This window comes from Panthera onca, chromosome B1, assembly GCF_046562875.1.
Source record: "Panthera onca isolate mPanOnc1 chromosome B1, mPanOnc1 haplotype 2, whole genome shotgun sequence".
NCBI classification, from domain to species: domain Eukaryota; kingdom Metazoa; phylum Chordata; class Mammalia; order Carnivora; family Felidae; genus Panthera; species Panthera onca.
The window spans coordinates 124,028,916-124,054,010 of NC_138342.1; the positions used below are offsets into that span (position 1 = coordinate 124,028,916).

The 25,095-nt window shown below is 43.3% G+C and overlaps 1 protein-coding gene across 4 annotated transcripts; it reads left to right on the top strand.

Moving 5' to 3' along the window:
- On the top strand, positions 1 to 23,589 carry REELD1 (reeler domain containing 1). 4 transcript variants are annotated; one of them, XM_060654037.3, is made up of 8 exons: positions 1 to 133; positions 8,857 to 9,134; positions 10,822 to 11,062; positions 14,089 to 14,311; positions 16,436 to 16,599; positions 19,564 to 19,876; positions 20,400 to 20,463; positions 21,277 to 23,589. In XM_060654037.3, exons 3-8 carry the CDS (start codon positions 10,837 to 10,839, stop codon positions 21,883 to 21,885), a joined length of 1,599 nt encoding a protein of 532 aa, XP_060510020.2. In that variant the 5' UTR covers positions 1 to 133; positions 8,857 to 9,134; positions 10,822 to 10,836; the 3' UTR covers positions 21,886 to 23,589. The 4 variants fall into 4 exon arrangements, with proteins under 4 accessions (XP_060510020.2, XP_060510018.2, XP_060510021.2 ...); XM_060654035.3 differs by having other exon boundaries at positions 8,879 to 9,134; XM_060654038.3 differs by having other exon boundaries at positions 8,879 to 9,134; positions 19,729 to 19,876.
- Positions 23,590 to 25,095: the final 1,506 nt, after the last annotated feature.

A 25,095-nucleotide genomic window follows, 5' to 3' on the forward strand; every position in this document is an offset into this window, starting at 1 on the left:
CAGGCCCAGCTCTGGAGTTGAGGGTTATAAACCAAAAGAAGGAGTCTGTCCTGCAGAAATGATCTATAAAAGTGAACCAGAGAATCATGCTTGGAGTTCGGTCTTTGCAGCTGCCTTGAAAAATATCTAAAAAGTAGGTAAAAAAATAAATAAATAAATAATTTGGCGAAGTCTTTCACATTCAAGGATTTGGTATTCTCCATTGCCAAGGTGGGGGGGGGGGGGCTAAACAAATAATTTGCTTCTTTTTGATGCAAAAATAGTAAGAGGTTTGGATCCCTTCTATGAAGGAGAATAAACTCTGTTGTGACTGCTTCCATGATGGGAGATGAAGGGGCATTATAGGGGGTGAGAAAATGAAAGGTGGTGTTTAGGTACTCAAACATAATGCTATGTTCTTTATTTTATTTTATTTTATTTTATTTTATTTTATTTTATTTTATTTTATTCCATTCCATTCCATTCCATTCCATTCCATTCCATTCCATTCTATTTCATTTCATTTTTATTTTATTTTATTTTATTTTATTTTATTTATTTATTTTGAGAAAGAGAAGGAGAGAGAGAATCCCAAGCAGACTCTACCCCATCACACCCTAGCACAGAGCTTACGTGGGACTCAATCTCATGAACCAGGTGCCCCCATCCTTAGAATTTTTAAATGCTCCCCAATTTGAGAAGATCTGCTGTAGCTGGAAGGGAGTAAAGGCATCTGGCAGAGTTCAGTATGGAGGACCCCTGAAGTCCAGTTCCACTGCAGTGGCTTTTCCTTGCATGCCTTGAAAGAATGGTTTGCCTGTTTATGGTAGGTTTGCAGCGTTAATATGCGAGGTCTTCAGTGAGAAGTTCTAATTAGGCTTCTTACTCACTCAGAGTGGCCTTCCAAGCCCTGGTTCTAGAAGTAGGGAATGGAAGTCTTGCCTCCCATCCTTCATTTGCTCTCCAGAACCAGCGCAAGCCGCTCCCTCCGCATGCTTAGCTCTCATGAACATCTGATGGCAGATGTAATAGCACAGGGGTTAGGAGCACAGGCTCCAGGAGCGCCTGGGTGGCTCATTCGGTTGAGCGACCAACTCTTGATTTCAGCTCGGGTCATGATCCCAGGGTGGTGGGATCGAGCCCTGCATTAGTCTCTGTGCTGAGTGCGGAGCCTGCTCAGGATTCCCTCTCTCCCTCTCTCCCCCCCCCCCCACGCTTCCCCCCACCTCCACCCCGGACCGCTTGCACACGCATGTGCTATCTCTCTCTCTCTCTCTCTCTCTCTAAAAAAAAAAAAAAAGTATCTTCTATTAGTAATAACAATAAATGCTTGGAAAAAAGGAGCCCAGACTCCAGAGCTCCTCTGCTGTGCTGTACAACTCAGCTCCTTCACTTTTTAGCAATGTCACATCAGGCAGGTTACTTAAATCTCTCTACGTCTCAGGTTCCTCATCTGTAACATGGAGAGGATATTCGCGCATATTCTGTAGGGTCGTTGCGAGGACCAGATGGGTTTGTACAAGTAAAGTGTCAGGTGTGTGCCTGGCACGTGGTAAGAGCTCAATAAATGGCAGCTATTATTCCTACTTCCCTGGGAAAATTGGAAGAAGGATGATTAAAATAAAGGACATGCTAGACACTTAAAAGCTGACTTACAGTGAGCATGGTATTGTGCTCTGCATGGCAGCTGCACAATTTGAAGATGATTCCCAGCCTCCAGGAGTTTAGAACTAGGTTGGTAGGAAAGAGCACCACAAAGCCCAAGTCCCATGAGGATAAAGAGTGCCCGTGGAGTCGGATCCTAAAAAGATGCCACAAGACCATTATATATGTTAGAAATCCCCTGAATTATTTCCATACTGGGCTTTGAGACTAATTTCTGGCATCCAGTTGCAAGATGTGAACGTTTGGGTTTTTTTAAAGGGAAAAGGAAATTTGGATCCCCTGATACTCTTTTTCTTTACTGCCGTAATAAATACGTGATCATCTCTCCCCTAATCGTTTATCCCATTGTTCTGTGATTATCTGCTGACACCTTAGTCTCCATTGTCAGCCCGTCTGACACTCTGTGTTACTCATCTTCGTATCCCCAGTCCCCCGCACATGGCCTGCACTTGATAGGCATTTACTTAAAGGCTGGCTAAAGGAGTAAATGAGTGCTGAGGGCGTCCTCAGCATATCTAAAATTGAACACCATAAACTTCCCTCTTTCATCGGGTGGATGTCGGTTATATTATTTGCTCAGGCTTCCTAAATACCAATCTTTTTTCTTTCTTATTTTAAACCTCTTTGGCCTCCGTACAAACAATCTCTAAATCTTTCTGATTCTTCCTTTTGCTTCCATCTACTCTCGTCAACATCCCTGTCTCTATCACCCTATATCAGGTGCCCCTTATTCTATTTCTGGATAATGACCACAAACACCATCCCATCTGCCCCTTCCACTTTCAATACCTTTCTTCAAGCGATCCTTCCTGCTTGGAATGTTCTGTTACCCCTCTCTATCCAAACCCCACCTCACCTCTAAGAGCAACCATCTCTTCTTGCTTCTAGTTGAACTACCCCTCTCTGCTCTAAGTTCTGGTAGCCTGGCTTTATCTCCTTTCCGACAACAGCTTGCATTTACTTCTGTGCATCCCTGTGCTAGCACATCTGGTCCTTGCAACATTCTTGTGAAGAATCTAACAGTGTGCCCATTGTACAGATGGGAGACATGAAGCTCACCAACATTAATTAACCTAAGGTGACAAAACTGGCTGTCTGCCTCCAGAGCTCTTTCTTCTCCATCTTACTGCCTCACCCCCAGTAAAACATTAACCTTCTAGAAGTGAGAAGAGATCCTGCTGATTCTTTGTTGCATCACAGATGGTCTTAGGTATTGCTTTGCAAATAATAAGCATTCAAATAGCGATTAGCTTTAATGGCCTCTTTGTCTGTATTGTTCTTTAATAGGGAGAATGGAGGAGAGGATAATTGGATAGAAAAAGGAGCACTATGCCATCCTTTTTTTTTTTTTTTTTTTTTTTTAATGGAACAAAGTGAACCATAGTCTGGAGAGTGAAGCAAAAGTCACCAAGCCTGCTAAATGTACAGAAATGCCCATTGAGTCTCCATTTCTTAAGGAAATTAAAGTAGAGTTTGAAGAAAATGAGAATCTTTCTCTTTTCTTACACACGTTGTCCCAGCACTCCAGAAATCTGTAGGCTTAAAAAAATTATCTAGGTAAATATTAAAATGCTCACTACAATAATGACACTAGAATAGCCAATATCTATGTAAAAACACTAGTCCATTTCAATGGAAATTCATGACCAGGGCATGAATTTATGAGTGACCGAAGGCACTTGCTCTATTTCTAGAGACTGAGCCTGACAGAATGTCCACCTGTCGGCTGGAGTTAAGGTCCCGGAGGCAGGACTGGCATAGTGAGCTCTGTTGCCCTGCTGGTCCCTCCTTTCTGAGGACTCAATGGGCATTTGCCAAAACCGTTTTAAGGCTGACTCCTAAACCAGTAGTGACGCAAGATCATGTCCGTGCAGGTAGTGTTTATACGCCAGTCCGTAATTATGTGCCATACCGCGTCATCTCAAGGTGTTCTCAGAGTACCTCATTCTTCTACCTTTATGGCTAAAATAAAACTTTAAAAAATGCGTAATTCTCAACCTGGAAGAAATCTAAGAGATTATTCAATTCAAGCCTCTTATTTTATACCTGAGGTGACCCAGAGAAGTTAAGTGATTTGCAGAAGAACAAGCTTCTAATTTGTAACCGTAGAACCCACCAGGAGACTGATCCCGTATTTCCTAATATAATCATTCTAGTCAGGGCCATGGGATGTTAATGTAAGGATTTAGTCATGTTATATCAGGTGCAGCTAAATTGCTAGTGTGAAATGACTGGAGCAGATTCAAGCAAAAACCCAATGTTTTCTCAATTTTCTGGTGTACCCAGCTTGGTTTTCTTCATGCTGGAATGGGGATTGGACTCCAGAGGAGCCTGGGATGAGCTCTGTCTTGCTCCTGCTTTGGTCCTTGTTTTTCCTCTTGCTCTCTCGTGATCACTCTCTCACACCTGTCAGGGGCCACATGGCACAGGGGCCCCTCCTGTCTGCATAGGCTCTGTTATCTCCATAGCTCTGCCAGCTTCTGTTTCCCCAAACAAAATGTGTTTTAAGCCCTTCCCACGCTAAGGGCTAACTGCTTATTATTTATTCTTCGGTGAAACCTCAGGAGAACTTTGGGATACGGGTACAAGAATTACAGTTATCTTTATTTTGTAGATCAGGTTCCAGAGGTAGTGGGTGGCAAAGCTGTGATAAGGAGCCCTGTCTACCACAGCCTGAAAGCTGTGTGATCTTTGACAAGTTATGTAAATGCTGTGACTCCTTTTCCCCACCTCTAAAACGGGATGATAATGAGACGGACCTCATAGTGTCATTGTGAGTATTAATGAGGTAATTAACTAACTAACCAGTTTAGTAGACCAATGCCTGTACTACATAATCACCGTGTAAATGTGTTATTATTTGTATTTACTATTGTTTCCCCTCAGCTGCACTGCTTCTTACCTGTCTTGCTCATGGTACGACACAGCCTGACCCCACATCATGACATCTTTGCTCAACCACCTTCCTTGGTTTCAACCTGTGCTGCCTGATATGGTAGCAACTCAGAAGCTATGGTTTCTGAGTACTTTCTTTTCTTTTTCTTTTTTGTTTCCTGAGTATTTTAAATGTGGGTAGTCTGGACTGAGATATGCTGGAAGTGTAAAATATATACTGCATACCAAATACTGTGCAAAAAGAAAGCAAAATACCTTGCTAATGCTTTTTTATGTGATTGCATGTGAAATGATAATGTTTTCAAAATAATGAGTTAGATCAATGTATTATTAGAATAAATTGCACTTGTTTCTTTACTTTAAAAAAAAAAGATAATTAGAGGGGTGCTGGGTGGCTCAGTCGGTTAAGAGTCTGACTCTTGATCTCGGCTCAGTTCATGATCTCATGGTGCATGGGATTGAGCCCCACGTCTGCAGAGCCTGCTTGGGATTCTCTCTCTCCCTCTCTCTCTGCCCCTCCCCTGCTTGTGACTTTCTCTCTCTCTCTCTCTCTCTCTCTCTCTCTCTCTCTCTCTCAAAATAAACAAACAGTTTTTTAAAATGACAATTAGAAGAATTTAAATTACATATGTGGCTTGCATTATGTTTCTTTCTTTTAAAATATAATTTATTGTCAAACTGGCTAATGTACAGTGTGTAAAGTGTGCTCTTGGTTTCAGGGGTAGATTCCTGTGGTCCATCGCTTACATACAACACCCAGTGCTCATCCCAACAAGTGTCCTCCTCAATGCCCGTCACACATTTTCTCCACTCCCCTGCCCCCATCAACCCTCAGTTTGTTCTCTATATTTAAGAGTCTCTTATGGATTTGTCTCTCTCTGTTTGAAATTATTTTTTCCCCTTTCCCTTCCCCCACAGTCTTCTGTTAAGTTTCTCAAGTTCCACATATGAGTGAAAACATAATAATCTGTCCTTCTCTGACTGACTTATTTCACTCAGCATAATACCCTCCAGTTCCATTTACGTTGTTGCAAATGGCAAGATTTCATTCTTTCTCATTGCCAAGTAGTATTCCATTGTATATATAAACCACATCTTCTTTATCCATTCATCAGTTGATGACATTTGGGCTCTTTCCATGATTTGGTTCTTGTTGAAAGTGCTGCTATAAACACTGGGGTCCATGTGCCCCTGTGAATGCTTGCATTATGTTTCTATTGGCCAGTGCTGATATAGAGAAACCTTCTATGTTCTCTGTGAGATTCTCAGGAGAGGATGTGGTTCAGCCTTGCCCGAGGAGGAGAGCCTCCCCACCATCAGGTGGCTGCTCTGGTACCAATCGGCTCTGTGGAGGGAGTGGTGCAGAGCATACTGCTGACTCAGGGGAGGCTGGGGGTGTGATGGCAATGGGGGCCACATCCAGGATAAGATGTCCTCCTGGTATCCAAGGAAAAGTATTACATGGGAAAGTGGCAGGATTATTATTGAGCCATTTACGTTTGCTCTACCTCTTTGCCATCCCCTCTCTAACCTGCTAGTCGGCCTTTTAGGACCTCCACATCAGGAGAATTTGGGTTGCAGAACCAAAGCAGAAGTGTCAGTAGATTGCCCCTCCACCTATGGGGGGTAGACTAGGCCAGGTGACCAGGGAGGGGGAGGGAGACTAGGTGGGGAGTGAAGAGGTTAACCACACTCCTCGTAGTAGCAGGGATCTGCCCTGCTTGCAGCAGTACCCAGTGGAGGGGGTGGCCGAACTTCAGGGAGGAGAGGCCACCCAGTTCATCTAGGGAGCCCCTCAGTCTGGCTGAACTTGAACCCTTCTTTTCTGGGAAGCATGTGAGCGAACAGCCTTTAAGTGACCACAAGAGCTTAGAAAACTAGGATAATAGCAATGGAAGTCCTTCACCCTAATATTCTAGGCCTACCAGATTCCCTTATGACTCAACAAAAGATGGAGATTTCCTCCCTCCTGCTGGGACAGAGGCTTAGAGGAGCCAGATTTACTCAGTTTGATTTCACTCTGCATCGGGAATACCAGAGGCCTAGGCCAAGGAAGCTCAACTTCCTTTGGTGGTTATAAGGTTAATTGCCTCATTCATACTTGCCATGACAAGCTAAGCAGGCCCCCTAAAATTACAGGGATAGGACTGTAGTCTCTGAATGAGTGCTTTCCTCGTTAAGTCATTCACTTCCTTAAGATTTCTGGAATGGAAACTAGGCCTGATGGTCCAGCCGTTGCTGTCTCTGGAGCCTCCTACTCCATATCACCCCACAGGGTCCATGCTAGAATTTTCTCTTGGCACGCTACATTCAGCTAGTCACCACACCCTACCAAGTCTACTTCCAGAGGATCTCCTGAGTCCATCCCTCTAGTCTCGCACCATCATTGCTCACCCTCTCATTTCTTACTGGCCTGCAATACAGCAGGCTCCTCCACACCCCTAATCTCTGGCTCTGGCTCTGGCTCCCTGGATGTTTCCAGAACTGCCTTCGTGGAACTCCAGCTGCCTGTCTTGCTACTCTACTGCTTAAACAGCCACAGTAGCTCCTTTCTTTCTCACTGGTTATGGTTTGACCTCCTCACTATGATATGAAAATCCCTTCAGAGTTTGGATGCTTTCTTCCTCCCTTGCAACCTTCTCTCCAAGAACATCTCAAACACGCCAGGCCCTGTTCAGGACTCCACAGTCAAATTTCATAGGTGGAAAAATGAAAACAAACAAGCAAACACACAAAAAGCCCCTCAAATGAGTTCCAGTAAGGGAGAACTCCTCAGAGAGCTGTCAGGAATGAAATTCAGTTGTGACTTGCCCTGTCACCCTATTCCAACCTTAGTTTGTCTTACCCTTTCAGCTTGAATGATCTGTGTTCCTTGAAAAGTCCAAATTCTCAAGGTAGCTGATTGGTTGCTGCCCAATCAGTGGGTCTCCTGGTCTCCGATAAGGTGGCCATCTCTGGCTAATCAGTCATGGTGACATGGGAGGTTGTTGTGTGGCGTGTGTGGGCTCTTCCACGGGCTGAGACCTGGGCAGATTCTCCAGAGCAGTACTTCTAGGCCTTAGTGTGCATATGAATCATCTGGAGAGCTTGTTAAAAAGCAGAAATGAACTCAGTGGATCCACAGGAGGGCGGGAGTGGAGCTGAGAGTCTGCATTTCTAACAAGCTCTTGGGTGATGTTGATGCTCCTGGTCTATGGACCACACTTTGAACAGGGAGATTCTACAAAGGCTGTAGTCAGGACATGGAGTAAAAAGTATTCAATACATTCCTCTTATTCTAGAGTGTTCTCTAATCTTTATTGCCATGAAAAAAAAAATTCTGATCGGTGTTTAAGGTACAATTTAAATGTAACTTCTATGGAGGTTTTTTTTCTTTTCTCTCATGGAGTTAATCACATGTAAATCCTTTGTGATATCCCAATGATCATTTGCCTAATAGCTACGTGTATATATCTGTCCCCTCCGTTTTTTGTTTATTCTATTTAATGTATTTACATACGGTTTTTCTTTGTGTAGTTTTGATGTGCAGTCTGAGTTTTAACCAGCTTGTACAGTTGTGTAACTACCACCATGATAGGTTCAGAAGAGTTGCCTGGCCCCCAGATTCCCTTGTGCTGCCCTCCCTGCAACCCCAGCCCCTGGCAACCACTGACCTGTTTCTGTTCCTATACTTTTGTCTTTTTCATAGTGTTATATAAGTAGAGTCATACACCATGTAGCCTTTTGAGTCTCCTCCATTTTGCTGTATTTATGGACCTGAGATAATATGTAATTCATCTTTGTTTCTGCCCAGATAAATGCCTAGCATAAATTTGGTGTTCTGCTACTCCTATTAGAGGTTCGGAAATTTCTCTTGTATTGGAATCATCTGCAAGGCTTGCTGAACCACAGAGTGCAGGAGCCCACCTCCAGAGTTTCTGATTCAGTAAGTCTGGAGTGGGGTCCAGGAATTTGCAATTCTTACAACTCCCAGATGATGCTGATGTTGTGCTCTGGGAGCCCCACTTTGAGAACCATTGACCCACAGGCTCTGTGCGATTATCAAACATCTCAGGAGATTCGTATATGCCTGCAAATTTGTGAATTCCAGCCTCAGTGCCATTGAAAGGGGAGGGAGTGTGCTTGTGGTACTTTTTTATACCACACGTGGCTCTCTGCTTTACCAGGGATAACTTCTTCAGCTCACAGAGACTCAAGAAGCAGAGAACACTGAGATTTGTTTGATTCAGTCATTCTCCCCTTGGGAGGGAAACCAAGACGAACGCATCGACTCCTGTAGAGGATGCCAATGCCAGTCATAAGCTAAACCAGTTCCAGTTCTCTCTGGTTCTTCACACAGACTCGAACAACGTTGGTGTGGAAACCGTGTGTTGAGTATGTGTGTGCCATCTTAGAGAAAGCCAATGCGATTAGGGCTGGATCTGGTCTCTGAGGGACAGCTCCTGTGGATGCTGAGGATTAGCGGTAACAGCTGCTGTCCTGCCCATTAGAGGAGAAACAGAAGAGAGAACAAAAGGCTTATTTAAAGGATGCATCCCTGCAACTCTGAGTGGGGGGAGCCTTTCCATCAAGGCTGAAGGAAAGTGTGATACTAGGTAAGTGGATGTCTTTCTGGGTTAGGTAGACGAGGTGCTGGTGGGAAAGCAGAAATCTCAAGATTTAAGGAGGAGAGGGTGGGAGTTGAGGCTATGACCATGGTCTGTGGGACGTGCCCTTCCCCCCTTCCCCTGTAGGCATCTGTGTTTGATCTGACCTGGGGAGAGGAGACCACCTCCTGCCATCTACAAAGGCTCAAGGGACATTTCCTTGTGGCCCTTCTGGAAGAAAATGGAAAAGGCCCTGTGTCCCCTCAACTGAGAATATGGTTTTACAGCTCATTGTTCATTATTTCTTAATGTGTCTGGGAAACTGTAGGAATGGTCCTTTGTGGTGTAGAGGTTTTTGACTTTTTTGCCTCATGGAAGGCAAACCTAGTAGAGAAAGGTATTGTCCGAATTATTTGGGGTCACGTATTTGTAGCTACTTTCACTAAATTTTAAGTCTTTTATTTTTACCTTTAAAACTAGCTTATTAGAGAGGGGGCTGCTGTTGCCATGTATTGCTCCTTAGATCAACGTATTAGCTGCCCTTTGAAAATTCTTGTGTATATAAACAATTTCAAAAAACCTACTTTTAAAAGATACCTGACCATTCTGAGTGGTTTTTTTTCTTTAATTTTTTTTAAGTTTATTTATTTTGAGAGAGAGAGAGACAGCGTGAGCACAAGCAGGGTTGGGACAGAAAGAGGGGGGAGAGAGAATCCCAAGCAGGCCCACACTGTCAACACAGAGCCCGATGCAAGGCTCAAATTGATGAACTGTGAGATCATGACCTGAGCTGAAACCAAGAGCTGGATGCTTAGCCCACTGAGCCACCGAGGTGCCCTCTGAATGCTTATTCAGAGAGCAGTTTTCAACCTGTCGTATTTGCTATCTCTCACAATATTCTCATCTGAGAACTCATTTTTTACACAATTTTTAATTCTTTCTGTTGATGGCATTAGAGCTGGCAAACAAAAATGAAACTTACTCTATAAATGTTATTTTATCCAATCATTTGATTCTATTCCTGAGTCCTTTTTTTTTCTTTTTCTGCCAATAAAGTTAACAATGGATCAGCTTGGGTGTAACTTTCTTTGCTCATCTTCTCTGTGAAAAAGTAGTGCAATAACTAAAGCCAGTCAACAGAAGGGAGGGCAAGAAGATATCAAAGTGTTGCAAATTTAACAGTTACTTCTAAATAATAGATAGTTGGCAGAAATTTTGTAACATTCAGCTCTGTAATTTACAAGTGTAGAGATAAGATACTAACCCAAGCCACCATATGCCATGTGGCCTGACCATATTGGAGTACTGGGTGATTCACTTCCGCAATAATGTATTATAGCTCACACTGCCCTTGGAGATCAGACAGCTTGTAAAGAGTTCACATTAGGATACAAATATTTTCTGGTCTTATTTCCTTGACTTAATCAAATCCTCCCTTTGAAAAGAAACAGTCTAGTCTTATAAGAAAATTATAAGACAGGCTTTACAAAAATATTTAGAAATGAAACACTTTCTACAGCCTGGCACATCTTTTTGATCTTGACCTTGAACCCTTGAAATCTGGGGAGGCGGCACTAAAGCTATCTCAGGTTTAAAGGCAGTGTGGGATTCAGGTCGGTTAAAGGCAGCGTGGATTCAGAACAGTCACATTCAAAACGACGTCATATTATTTTCTTACATAACATCTGGATTGAAGCTGTTACTTCTCGTGATGCAAGATAAGGGGAGGATGAGGGTCCCTGCTGCCCTCACAGGCTGGGCTTGTGCAGCTCTCTGCCTGGCTTCCTGCTCAACTGCCTTTTCTCATGGTGCCGGCTCGGTGGCCTGTCAGGACATGCAGCCCAAGCACCTTCAAGCCCAGCCTCAGAACCCCGGCACGCACCACATCACCATTCACACCAGCAGATCTTCCTACTTACCGGGAGACATCGTTCTAGGTATGTATGGGAGAGCTTTGAGAGACCCCCAAGCCCTAGTGACAAATTCCAAGTTGTATTTGTCCCAAGCATGTGTTTTCTTGGCTAAAGTTTGACTTCATCCTAAAAAGCAATTATTGAGCCAAAGATACGTATGAACTATTTGTATCATGGAAACCACATAAATAATCTCTATATTGATACTCATTTTTACAAGCGGGCACAAATAGCATTACAATAAGAAAGTATCCATCCTTCTAAGATAAATATAATTACCCCAAACAAACTTCATGTATTGTGTGTGTTCGTGCATGCGTGTGTGAAATAGACTTTAGCTTCTCCTTATTTAAAACGAAAGTTATTTGCAGAGTGAAAAGAGTATTTCCTGCTATTTTAGTTTAGGTGCCTGCAAAAACCGAGAAGGAACTTGAGTGAAGGTAGTTTATTTGGGCGATGATTCCAGGAAGTACAGATGAGGAAAGGGAGACAGGGAAGAGAGAGACACCAGTAAGAAGTGCGAGACTAGGCAGGTCACTGCCGTGGATAACTGGGACTCAATTCCAGTGGAGACCATCTAAGAAACCACACAAAACACACCTCTGAATCATCTCTCAGGACGTTGGAGGGACCAGGGCACTTACGGGTGGAGGGTAGTGTCCCCACCACGCATATACACTCACACACACACACACACACACACACACACACACACACACTTCAGAGTCATGCCTGCTTACCTCGGACCAAGCTCCCAGCAGAAAAAGCAGAGAAGAAATCTACAGGTACTGAAAGCAGTAGCTGAGTGTAGACAGAAAAGCATCTGTGCAACCACATGTGAACTCAAACATATCAGCAGTGTTTGCTCTACCCCCTTTTGATTTTGCTAATTCTTTTGATGTCAATTAGGGGAAATAAATTAAAATAAAATTTACTCTATAAATATCATTTTATCCAATTGTTCTGCTCTATTGGTACGTGTGGGGAAAAAGTATGTGAGTAAAATTTTGGCCCTCCACAGCAACATAGTCCCCAAACTGAAATACAGGCTATTCTAACAGAGCTTCCCAAACTTTATCATATCACAACACAGCTAGAAAATGATAATACGTGTAATGCATGCTGGGGCAAAGGCAAGAGGCTACTCAAGGCTGGGGGCAACTTTTCTGGGGCTCCAACCACCACAGTACGCACCCAGGCACCAGCATGAAGGGATCAATATATCAGCACCCCTGTGTTCTGTGGCTAAAGGAAAGAAAATGGTAAAAAAAAAAAAAAAAAAAAAAAAAAAAGCTGTAAAAAGTGACCCAAAATACTGTGACACCCAAAACTCTAATAAAAGGTGACCTGAAGGAAAAATGATTGTATTGTTATTGGAAGTAAAACAACATACATAATAAAGAGCTGGAGGGAACACTTCATGGATCCCACTTTATTGTGCTAGGATCACCCTGTTTTCTCTTCTTTTCTTTTTTTTCTGGGACCCCACACTAATCCATGAGCTCCTTGAAGGCAAGGACCGTGTTGTCCTGTTCATGGATGTATGCTCAATGCCTACTACAGTGCCTAGTTTTAAATAATAACTAAATATTGTACAAATGTTTATTAATGAAAGTTCAATTGCAATGGAAAATAAAATGATCGCAGACACTAAGTTGCATTTAGCAAGCCTATAAAGTTATACCCATGATTTTAGCAACTCATTTAATTACAAACGAGCTTGCCATATTATTTATGTCTGTAAGAAAAATTCCTGCAAGTGAAATTGCTAGATCAAAGGGAGACTGCATTTCTGGGCTTTTTGGTGTGTGGTAAAATATATATAACAAAACGTTTGCCATTCTAATTGAAGTACACCATTCAGTGACATAATTTCACAATGTTGTACAACCATCACCATTATCCATTTCCAGAACTTTTTCATTACCTCAAGCAGAAGCTCAGTAGCCATTAAATAATAATCTCCATCTTCCAGACCCTGGTCACCTCTATAATCTTTCTGTCTTTATGATAGTTTACCTGCTCAGGTACCTCGTATAAATGAATTATACAACATGTTCATTTTGTGTCTAGCTAATTTCATTTACTGTAATGTTTTCTAGGCCTTTCCATGTTGTAGCATGTATCAGAGGTAACTGCACTTTAAATATGGAAAATATTATTAGGTTACCCGCCCCTCGAAGAGTTGGATGGTTTATGGTACTAGCAGTAGTGAATGAGTGTCCTAGTGTTTCCACAGTCCCATCAATAATGGTTAAAATTACACATTTTAAAATTTGTGAACGTGGTAGGTTTAAAATAGTGTCTCATTGATAATTATTTTCTAAATCATGATTGACCTTGCTTTGTTTTCTGTTTGTGTCCTTTGCTAATTTTAAGGTTGGTCATCTTTTTATTGACTCACTAATACTCTTTGTATTTGCCTGTTTTGTATCTTTACAAATACTTTTCTTAGTTTATACTTTGTCTTCTGATTTCTCCTATGTTCATATTTTTTTAAACCTTTTTTTTCTTTCTGGCAACTGGGTTTTTCTCAGGCGTTCCAAACTACAATATTTTTACAAACCACATTTTTCCTAGTTTTTTCTATTTCATTTTTTTTAAATAATGTTTATTTATTTTTGAGAGAGAGAGAGAGACAGAGAGAGAGAGAGAGAATGGGGAAGGGGTAGAGAGAGGGAGACACAGAATCTGAAGCAGGCTCCAGGCTCCCAGCTGTCAGCAGAGAGCCCCACATGGGGCTCAAACTCAGGAATTGTGAGATCATGACCTGAGCCGAAGTCAGATGCTTAACCGACTGAGCCTCCCAGGTGCTCCCCGCTCTTTATTTTTAATTTTTTTAATGTTATGTATTTCATTTTTACATAACTCTGATCCAAATCAAATTTGTTTTGGGCATGAAAGAACACTTCAACTCCCCTCCCCTTAATGAATTGTTTACTCTCTGAGGGCTTGTCTTAAGCTTTTAGTTTTGACAATACCCATATAAAATCACCAAATGGAACCACACGTTAAGAGTGCTCACCCTGAATGGATGTGTTCCGTTGCAGTGACCGTGAGAAGCAGTCGGGATTTCATGGGATTTCTACTACAGGCTCGAAGAGTCTCTGATCATCAAATAGCTGGCACTTTTGTTTCCATCCCTCCTCATTCCAAACCGATGGCTTGTTTTCAAGAGGCTGACACGGTCACCCACTCTGACAAGTCCCGGAAGAGAAACCTGGCCTTCGAGTGGCAGGCTCCTGCCCAGCCTGTGGGGGATATTAGATTCCTGTAAGAGTGAGTTAAGTGTTGCTTCTTAGTAATGGAGCCTTACACTTCGAAGAGAGGGGGCTTCTCCTCTCCTTTCCTTCATGCTTTGTCCCCTACTCCAGCCACCTAATGACAAGGACAGGGTCATGAGGACTGCCCCAACTAGACAGCCTATGCAGAGGCTAGCTAACAAGGAACTTACCCCCAGCTTCCCACTTTGTCGTTATCCATGGCTCAAGAGTACGTGATTTCCCTTCCTCTCTGGGCACAGATGCATCTTGGCCAACCTCTCCAGGAAATAATGGCCAGACAACAAAAGAAGGGCCAGTGGGAGAGTGGGGAAAACTGAGAAAGACAGAGGCTGAGGCATACAGACAAGTAGACACTTCCCTGGGCCCAGGGAAAGCCACTGAGGTCTCCTTGCCTTGCCTGTGGTCTAGCAAACGGGCATAATAATGACAGCACATAACTCAAGGGTTTGTATAGGGATGAAAGAGCCAATATAGGAAAAATGCTTACAATGGTTCCCGGCAACAGCAAACTCCATTTATACATCATTACTCAAAATGAGACACTTGCTTTGCCATTCTTTTCAGACACTTGTGTTTACCAAGAAAGAGATTTTTTTTTTAACTCTTGGGAAAGGGTATGTGCTCCTCAGTTTCTTTCCCCCACACCCCTATTTATATATATATATATATATATATATATATATATATATATATATATATGGGAGGCTTATATATATATAAGGGGGAGGCTGTGCCTGAAGGTGGAGGCATCAAGACTCCATGTTGTCTTCCCCTCCAGATTTTGCCTTTGGCACTGGGAACAATGAAATATGAGCACCACTGCCTACCCCCTGTCCCCACAGTGACCCTTTTCCATCATTTCCTGGTGGACTAAGTCAACAGACAGGACAGCAAGGAAGAAAACCCTGTGCCATAATGATTTTGCCCATTCAGGAAGGCCAGTATCCATCCACTTGACTGTTGGTGCAACCCAGCTTCTGCCTGGGGCTTTGGTTCTGATCCAATGCAAGGGAATGTGTGTGATTTAGCGTCCTTAAATATGTGGAGTTGCTTTTATTTCTCAAATCACCTCCATTTCTACTTCCAGATTTGCCATCATAGCTGCTTAGTGCTACATAGTAAATAGTTTAGGAGCTATTATTTCCATTTGACAGTGAAGGCACTTGATCAGAAGCCTCTCCCAAAGTCACCCTGTGTTGGCTCACCTCCCAGATCCTTTCCCATGCTAGAAGTGACGATGTGCCTGAGGCCTGAGCCATGACTCTTACTTGTACCCTAACACTTTGGGTGGCCTCAACTAAATTAATCACATTTTTATAACTGCCTTCTGAATATTTAAAATGAGAAAAATGCTAGTAGCCAATAATCCCTACCTCAGTGAAATTTTGGGGAGAATAAATGAAAAACTGTGAAGGTGATTTTCACAAAAGAAAGCCTTAAGTATTCAAAATATTAGAGTACCAATGATGTATCTCTAATGTTTAATGGAATCTACAATTACAATGGAACCATACAATTGTACAACAGAATTATGAAAGTTTCAATTAACGGAGTAATTCAATTAACAATAGACCAGGAATGGCTAATAATAAAGTTGAAAATGGAAACTTTTGAGTCTAAACAGTTCAAGAAGACACCTTTTTGTCAAAATGAGGTTTTTAATGACTATATTTATTCAGGAGGGTCATTGATTTATACATATCTTTTCCTGTGTTAATTATTTGATGCTGTTGAGTTTTGGGTTTTTTAAAACAAATTTTTAACATTTATTTATTTTGGAGAGACAGAGAGAGACAGTGCGAGCAGGGGAGGGGCAGAGAGAGAGGGAGACACAGAACCCAAAGCAGGCTCCAGACTCTGAGCTGTCAGCACAGAGCCCAATGTGGGGCTTGAACTCACAAATCGCAAGATCATTACCAAGGCGGAAGTCGGACGCTTAGCCGGCTGAACCACCCCAGGCACCCCGAGTTTTCATTTCTAAAGAGAGTGGAGTCACCCAAAGGACAATACAATCATCTCTTCAGTTTTTCTATTCATTTAGACTTTTATTCTTCTTCAGGTATTATTTAAGGGAAACTAAATCATCGAATCATTTTGCTTTCTTTTTCCACAGTTTATCAGTGGTCCAGTCATATTTCGTTTACTGGGAGAGGATTGAATCCCCTGTGATGTCTCAACAGACACGCAGCAGAACCCATCGTGATGGCCCCGTGCAGCCCAGCTCACCGATGCCAACCCCTGGGTGGAGGCCAGAGGGAACGGAAGGAATCACCCCAGGTACAGCTTGCCATGGGACTCAGAAGCCTGATTGGCATCATTATTTTTATAGCTATCTATTTTCACTTAGAAATTATGGCCACTGGTCCCGGTTCTGGCAACCCAAGCAATAAACACCTGCCTCCACCGGCTGCTGCAGTTCTCGGGGACACAGCCGCAGTTGGGAGGGGACACTTGCCCGTGCTGTTTGTTGTGGCAAACAGACTTTGTGTGGTTCAACCTCCCAAATCAAAGTGGGCCCTGGGGTGGACAGTTAGATTCTGCTACAGAGCCAAAAAACAGCACCTACCTCCCTCTACCCCCGCACCTACCGGTCATCACAGTGTCTCAGTGGTTTCCTTCAAACCCCTGGAGCTACACAGGGAGCACAAGAAAGAGATGATCTTTTCTTCTTTTTGTATAAAACCTCATCCAGCTTTAATTGTTACTTTCCATGGTAGGTAGCTGGCTCTTTGCAGCCTGGGTTGGAAAAGGGAATCAGGAATGAGAGGCTGTTTGGATGGCAATGGACTTTTTCTTGGCTCACCACATAACTTGAGACTCCATTGGCCTGTGAACTTCTGAAACAAAACAAAATGAAACAAAGCAGAGGCACCTGGTTGGCTTAGTCGGTAGAGCAACTCTTGGCCTCAGGGTCATGAGTTCAAACCCCACAATGGGTGTGGAGCCTACTTAAAAAATAAAACAAACAAACAAAAAACTAACCAGCCAGAGAATAAAGTGGTCATCTGAAAATTCCTGGTGATACGAAACTCATTTCCATTATTTATTTCTAGTTAAGTGCTCCAAATGGATGCACTCTTAAATTCATCCAGCCACCTGCACAGAAGATCCAATCTGTAATCCTCACGATCCCACTTTGCTTTATTCCGTCCTTTGTTTCTGGCCAACATGATGGTGTCTGACGTTGCTCAGTCTGGCAGACCCAGGCACAGAGCTCACCCTGGGCCACTCTCCCTACTGCCCAGCACACTCCTCCAACGTTCCCAGCAAGCTACTCCTAAAAGCAGATTAAGATCTCAGGGTCTGGCAGCGTGGCCTAAAGAAGACCCTGCAAACTCAATGCGTGTTTGAAGTCTCATGTTTTATTTTATAAATCATGCAAATGTTGCATTTTAATCCCAAGCATGTTTGTTTTAATATGAAGATGAGTAAAAGTGAGGTGTCAGGAAGTTGCATCATGTTGGCCCTGCAGCCTGTCTTAGGATGTTACTGGGAACCTTGTCCCTTGGGGGGGCCGGTGGCAGACTCCCATCTGAGCAGCTAAGGGTAAACTCCTTATTACACTGCACACATTCCTCACCTTCTGGCCTAGCCTGTTTTCCTGCCCATTTCTCTACACAGATCCCAGTGTTTCCCAAAGGAAAAAGTAGTGTATGTGTGTGCGTGTGTGTGTGTGTGTGTGCCTGTGCATTGAGATGGGAGAGGGGAAGGGGTGTCATTTAGCAAAGTGAAATAGATTTCTTAACTGTGAGAGACTGCAGTAGGCAAATTACAAATTATGAATTTTTGCATTAGGAAGATGGTATATTGTATTTCCCAAACTTAGTTCCCAATAGACCCTCAGAACACTTCAGGGCCTGATCTTCATGTTTTGCCTTCAGACATTTCCTCAAACAAGGCTCTTCCTCCTGGTAATCTGTTTATCTTTCAAGGGGAGGTTCAAATATCTTCTTTGTGAAACTTTCCCCATATGTCTGGGGAGAAAATGTAATTGTCTTCTTAATTCTGGTTTTTAAGCTCTCATCACACTGTAATTGATAAGGTCGGGCATCTAAGAGTCTCTCCTCCTAGATTTTGAGTTCAGAACCAACAGTTGCTACCATGCAGCATTTCTGTATCCCCAGGCTTCACAGGAATGCCCGTCATACAATGAATCTGCGGGAAATGGCCGAATGCCTTTAGAGTTCAGGCAAGAATCTAAAACTGTCAACTTTTGCCACGTTCCGTATGTCTGTTAGGCTTCTTTGCTTTTCACTTCATCCTCAATGTTTCTGAGTGATGAAGGCTTTGGATAAAAGTGGCACAAAAAGGAAAAAAAAAAAAAAAGCATTCCAATCCAGTTAGAACCCTGGCCAGAGAAACCTCAGCTAATGTGTTTTTGTTTTGTTTTTGTTTTTTGCAAACACCATCCTTGGCATCGTAACAGTTATCATGGTAAGCCCTCAGGGTGCCTTGCACCTGTGCCAGGCACTGTGTTCCATGATTCTACATCAGTGATTTTATTTCACTCCTCAGCAGCCCTATGCTCTAGGTACCATTATTGGTACCATTTTGCAACAGAAGAAACTGATGCTCTGGGAGGACTTGCCCCAAACCAGGAGGTAGCAGAGTGGAGAATTGAACCCAGACAATAATCTGACTCTAAAACTGGTCTTGCTTACTTGCTGCGCTGTTTCTGATTTTTATTTCTAATGCTCTGGGCCATCGTGTTGGCCAGTCATGGATGGGAAATGAGATGGCGGAGAGCAGGGCAGGGGCAGTGATCTCATCTCTGCCCATGGCACAGGCTCAAGTCATTATCATCACCAGGTTATCGTTTCCTCTTAATACTATGGCAAGAAAGATCGAGGACTTTTAAAAATCTTTGATTTGTGGAATTCTGATTTTTTTTTTCCTAGCTAGAAGCAGTTTTGGGTAGAGGTAAGGAAAAAAAAACAACAGTGGTCATAGTGGTTTCTATATTCCTTGAGTGATGACTGTTAAGAATGTACAGGTCCAGAGGGCCAGAGGCTTACTATTTATAAAAATGTTAGAAATCGAGTCCTTTGCCACTTGGCCAGGGGCTTATATTACTGGGCAGATGATCATTTTGTTGATATTTTTGAGTGTTCCAAACTTAATTTTTTGTCCCCAAGGTACCTTGGTCTCTAGTATTTGCCCCATTATCATAGTTGTTTATTCTAATCAGTATGAGGAAAATGCTCTCACTCTCTTTTGTGGTGTCTTTGGATCTCTGCTTAGCTCCCAGTCCCCCCACCACTCTTCCCCAGCAACGTGCAGACATCTTTGCTGTTGCCCTAACTAGAGCTACAGAGGAGAACAGCTTAGATTCTTCTCCTGCCAGTTTTTGGGTGATGGAATTTCCTGGGGGCACAGAGACTCTGTTGCAATCATCTTCACACACAGCTACTGCAATCAGCAATGGCCAGCAACCCAGAGGGGACAGCAGCCCAACCCTAGAACCATCCTTGGATGTCCGTGGGCTGGAGAGACTCATGGCTCCTGGGAGATTCTCCTCAGAGGGCATTGCTTCCAGCCCTAGCACCTACTTCAGGTAATGGATCAGGGGTGGACCATTCAGTAAGGTGGTAGGATGAGGCCAAACAGTGGGGTGCTGAGAAAACATACATTTCTTGGTGTCTGACAGAAAAGACCTCACCATATTTATTCTTAAGTGCACAAGAAACCCTGATTGTAGAAGGGCTACTGGTCAAAAGGACTGGGTATGAAAATCACCTAGGGAAACTGTATTCTCCTGGCCAGGGTGAGATCCCTGAGATGCTGCTATAAATAAAATAAGATACAAATATACATTTTATAGCTTAGATGTGTAAATTTATAATATATAAATACATATTTTATGTAAAATAAATAAAAGCATTCAGTGAGTCTTTGTTGCTATCCTCACTAGCCTCTTCCCCATCCCATCTCCTTTTCCTCTTCAGCCCTCCCCTCCAAACTCAGAAGTCTTTCCAAAGAAATCTGATTTTATCAGCATACATAGCAATGGTAGGAAATGCTGCTTTTTGATCCATATACTTAGTGACCCCTTCTCAGCCCTCTGTCCTTCTCTTTAGGACTCAGGATGATCCAAGCTTTGGTTCATTGGAAACTTGCCTGCCCTCGGATAGGGATGAACAGGTAATAGCCCTGGTTGTGCATGGTTGATGAGGCTGATATTTTGATCCCAGTGTGGGAAGTTCCAGGCTGGGAAAGCAAAGCTATTATACTAGTAGCCAAAATTTGAGAGAAGGACTCAAGGGTATGATATATATTCAGCATCTTTATACCAATCAATACCAGCCTTTCTGTTATACACAGTGTCTCTGAAGTTATTGACAATTGTAGAAATTGATAGTTTTAGTTATTTGTTTTCCCACTTAGTCTCAGTTAATAATTTTTGTCTTTCCACCTCTCCACCCCCACTTTATAACATTGGCCTCAAAACACCATGTATGGTTCCAGAGGTTAGATCAATGGGCGGTATAAAATATACATGCACACTGATTTACTATTCCTTTGAAGTCTTAAAAGGAACACAAAATAAAACATGGTATAATATTCCTACTCAAATTTATTGGAACCTACAGCAAGATTAAATGTCTTCTTTCATGGGTCCTAGCATAAAAAGACAGTCAAAGCTTTCTGCCATTGGAGATGACAATCACCCAAATTGGTCTGGAAACCTCTTAAAGGACCCTAAGTTTATTCTTGTAACTGGCCTCTATGCTCTCTTTGTGGGGTTTCCATTGGCTACCTCATCCCCATCAACCACAAGGGCGTATCTATCTACTTGGGCATTTTATTCTGAGCTCTTTTAGGACCAGGCACAAGGTTGGGTTTTCAGCTGCTGCCTGGGCTTCTTGAAGGATCCCAAGTTAATTGGGAAGTTCAGTGGCAGCTTGGAAGAAGACTAGATCCTTTGACTTCTTTTTTTTCCCTTTGCTTTTCTAGGACAAGATGGAATCCTCTAATAGGACTGTGATGAGGTCCCGTCTGTCCACTGTCCATCTTACCTATCCTCAGCATTTCTGGTCCTCTGAAGCATTCACTGGGAGTGAGGCTAGGGCAGCCGCCTCAACCCCTGTCTTCCACATTTCTGCCACTTCTAGGCCACCTGCTGCAGGCAGCCAGTCAGAGACATCTAGGCCTTCTGCCAGCTTCTTACCTCAGTCGAAGTACAAGGAGCCCAGAGTGGGGGAGGGAAATGGAAGGGGCAGAGGGGGATACCCCAGGAAGCCCAACCCAAGGCCTGAGGTTGAGCAAGAGGGACACAGTGCCCCTTCGGGGCTCCAGCTCAGGACTTCCCAGCTGGGAATCCTGCTTTGCCTTTCAGCCACCTTGGGCATGGCCCTGGCTGCTGGCCTTCGCTACCTGCATGCCCAATATTGCCACACTCAGACGGAAGTATCCTTCAGTGAGCCTGCTGGGGATGCTATTACCAGCAGCGATGGAGGTGAGACTGTGCATGTCAGGAAGATCGGGGAGAACAGTTTTGTTTCAGTTGAAGTGGAATACAACTGGATCACTTCCTCTGTGGGTAGTGAGAAAACAGTCCTCTGAGAAGATCGTGGTACTAGGCAGGCCTCTGAGTGGCTGTCCCTAGACCCTGCGGTGTCTCAGCCAGAACAGAGCTAATGAGAATAGCTGATGAGGACAGGGGCTCCCTGTGCCCCCATCAGTGAGCAGTTAGTGGAGGAAGCTGTGAGCAGACCGTTTTATAAACAGAGGGAGTTCTGCCCGAGCTTTGTTGTCTTAACATCTGTAATTTAGCTGCTTTTTTTTTTCTTTTCACAATTAGACGTTCTGTTTGAAGAGTTAAACTCCACACAATGAATATTGTATAACCTGCTCATTAACTAGACTCCTGTGGCTGCCAAGCTTCCTCTGTTGCCTTAAGGAACCTGCAGAAATAGAAATTCTGTCCCTCCTCAGTATGTCAGCCTCATCCCTTCCAACTCTTTGAAAAAAAAAAAAGTAATGTTGGGGTTGTGTCTCTTGCAAGAAAAAGAACCGTGGCCCTCACTTTGCCTCTCCAAACCACCCCAGAAGAAGTTTCATTTTCAACACTGGCTCTGCTTCGGTTGACTAGGTGAGTGCAAGGGTATTCAGTCTTCTTGGAAACTCAGAAGCCTGGCAAATCCCCTTGGAAATTGATCTGAAGCAAGGAGAGTTTGAGAGAGCTCGACTGAACACATCTGTGGGAAAACGTATACATGCTGCATAAACACCAGAGTGGGGTAAGCACGCCTTTTCATCAGGTGTAAATGGATCTGAGACTTCCCATCCATTTACACTTGATGGGAGGCTTATGAATCCTAACAGCTAGCAAACATATTGCCTTTTGCCAAAGGTCAGGCTGAAAAAAAACTGATGATCCCACAGTTTGAAGAAGAGCCTCTACTCATCTTTTCAGGGAGAAAAGGAAGACAGCATTGTGGACAAAGTCCATTTTCCTGCTCTTGTGATTTACGAAGATCACTTTGATTTAGGACGTGTCCCATAGATACTGTGTGGGGTCAACAGGTTTGACTATAACTTTTGAATATACTCACCTAATATGACACGTAGAAATTAGCTGCCTTTTCAGAGCTAGACCTGCTACAGAGTCACAAAGCATTTTAATGTAGAAACGGAAAAACACTACACATCTGGCAAGGGTGTTTATTCATCCAGCACAGGTAGATCGTACAGGTAGTGTGCTAACTTTGCATACATTTTCACATTTAACTTTCACAATAACTTAATGAGGAAAAAGTGTAGTGACTTGCCAAAGAGAGAGAGGCTTTCATGACATCTCAGTTCAACAACAAAAACATTTTTTTTAAAAAAACTGGGGTGTGGGAAAGAGCTAGATCCTGCTGTTTTTCCAGCCTCTTATAGCTCACTGGGCACTAATACCATGATTGTTTCCTCCTGGATTCTGGGCTAGGCAGATCTGTCCCGTCTTTAGTTAAGTGCCTCATTAGGACCAGGGAGACCTAGGTAATTGCGTGTTCACAGATGAAAGTGTTCTAGGAATGCTGTGGAAATGAGTGAATTTACTGTACTCCAATGGCAGCCACAGATATCCTTTTACATATCTCGCCCTCCTCAAATGTAATCCTCCCTGAGATGCAGACGAGGAACCCACCAGTGGAGAGCTCTCCTCTGACCATCACATCAGATGGCCAAGTGCACTACACATACACCTTCAAGACCTTACCTGTCCAAGAGGACATTTTCCTGGGAAAACAGACTGTTGTCTGTTTGTTTCACAACTGTTTGTGAAATAAACTATCCCCAAACTCAGTGGTTTAAAATAGCCGCGACCACCACCACTTGTCGTCCATCACAGTTCTAGTGTTGGCTGGGCTCAGCTGGGCAGTTCATCCGTTCCATGTGTTCTTGACTGAGCTGGAACACCCAAGGTGACTCACTCACGTGGCTGGCAATTAGTCACTGGCTGATGGCTGGGGCTCAGCTGGGGCCGTTGATGAGTGTAGGCAGCAATTTGTTCCTTCTCTTCCTGGTTTCTTACATCATGATGGCTGGGTTCCAAGATGGGTATTCCAAGCAGACAAAACCAGAAATTGGGCGGTGTCTTGAGGCCTAGCCTCAGAAGTAACATGGTTTCACTTCCGCCACTTTCTAGTGGTTACAGGGAGCCATGGGCCAGCTCTCCTTCTTCAGAAGGAAGGGCGATGGATTTCATTTTTGATGGGAGAAGTGGCAAAGGATGCGAAGCTATGTTTAATTCAGTACTTCTCCGGTTAGACTGCCGACCTGCCACAGGACTTATGTGAGAGTAGAAGGAAGGGACATTCATCCCCAAGAGGTGCCCTGGGGGACTTGTCCTGGAAAACATCGAAAGGGGTGAGGGAAATCTCAGACATCAGAGTTAGGTATTTCCTCTTCTCCGGTTCCACGGACAAAATAGTAAAGTGGTGCGGAAGAGTCAGCCAGGTCTCTGAGTCTCAGCTTCCCCATCAGAGAAAAACAAAATTATTTACCTGCTTCGGTTGTTGTGAAGATTAAATGCATGTTCGACATTTAGCCATCTATATAACCAACTGCTTAATGTCACTTTGCGGCCAACACCATCTTTAAATCTAGTCCATTTAGAGAAATTCCGTGGTCAACAAAAACGTGACTCCCTTTCCATGACAGCTTCTCCCTGTCGGCCCCTCCTTCTCCTGCCCAGCGCATGGAGGTGGTCACGGCTTAAGTTGTCATGGTAGCCACTGGCTACAGTTCCTGCTGGGGGTTACACATTTTTGCTGAGACATTCTGAGTAAACTCTTTTTTTGGCAGGGGCAGTGGGGTCCATAGACCTGTAGTCATGAGACATAAAACCCCTCTGTTACTGTGAACTTGAAGGTCCTCTAAGCCTGGCTTCAGAGAAGCCCCAGAGGGGAGCCAGGAGGAAGTGTTAACCTGAAGGCATTTACTAAAGCACAAAGACATTAAAAGAAAAAAAAAAAAAAAAAAGCAAAGCAACTCAAATGCAAAGTCTTAACATAATTTTTTTGTTTTGTAGGAACAGCTACAGAATTGTTGGGCCAGCCACTTCTCACAGAAGGGGGTTTGGGCTAAATACACATTTAAGGAAAAATGGCAGAAAAACAATTGTTGAAAACTCTATTTCAAACAAATGTTTTTACCTCTATTGTGTTGTGTTAATTCAATAACAGCAGATCGAGAGTAGGAGAGTAGGGGAGAGCCTCAACCTTTCCTATGTTGAGAGGCTATTTCTGGTATTTCTAATTGATTTCTCACCTTGGATACAATATT

What these genes read in the sequence shown, in the direction of transcription:
- REELD1 (XM_060654037.3), top strand. Translation starts at nt 10,837, where the DNA reads ATGCAAGATAAGGGGAGGATGAGGGTCCCTGCTGCCCTCACAGGCTGG. An exon ending in ACCGGGAGACATCGTTCTAG is followed by an intron (nt 11,063 to 14,088) that starts GTATGTATGGGA and finishes GTTCCGTTGCAG; the next exon opens with TGACCGTGAGAAGCAGTCGG. An exon ending in CCTCGGATAGGGATGAACAG is followed by an intron (nt 20,464 to 21,276) that starts GTAATAGCCCTG and finishes TTGCTTTTCTAG; the next exon opens with GACAAGATGGAATCCTCTAA.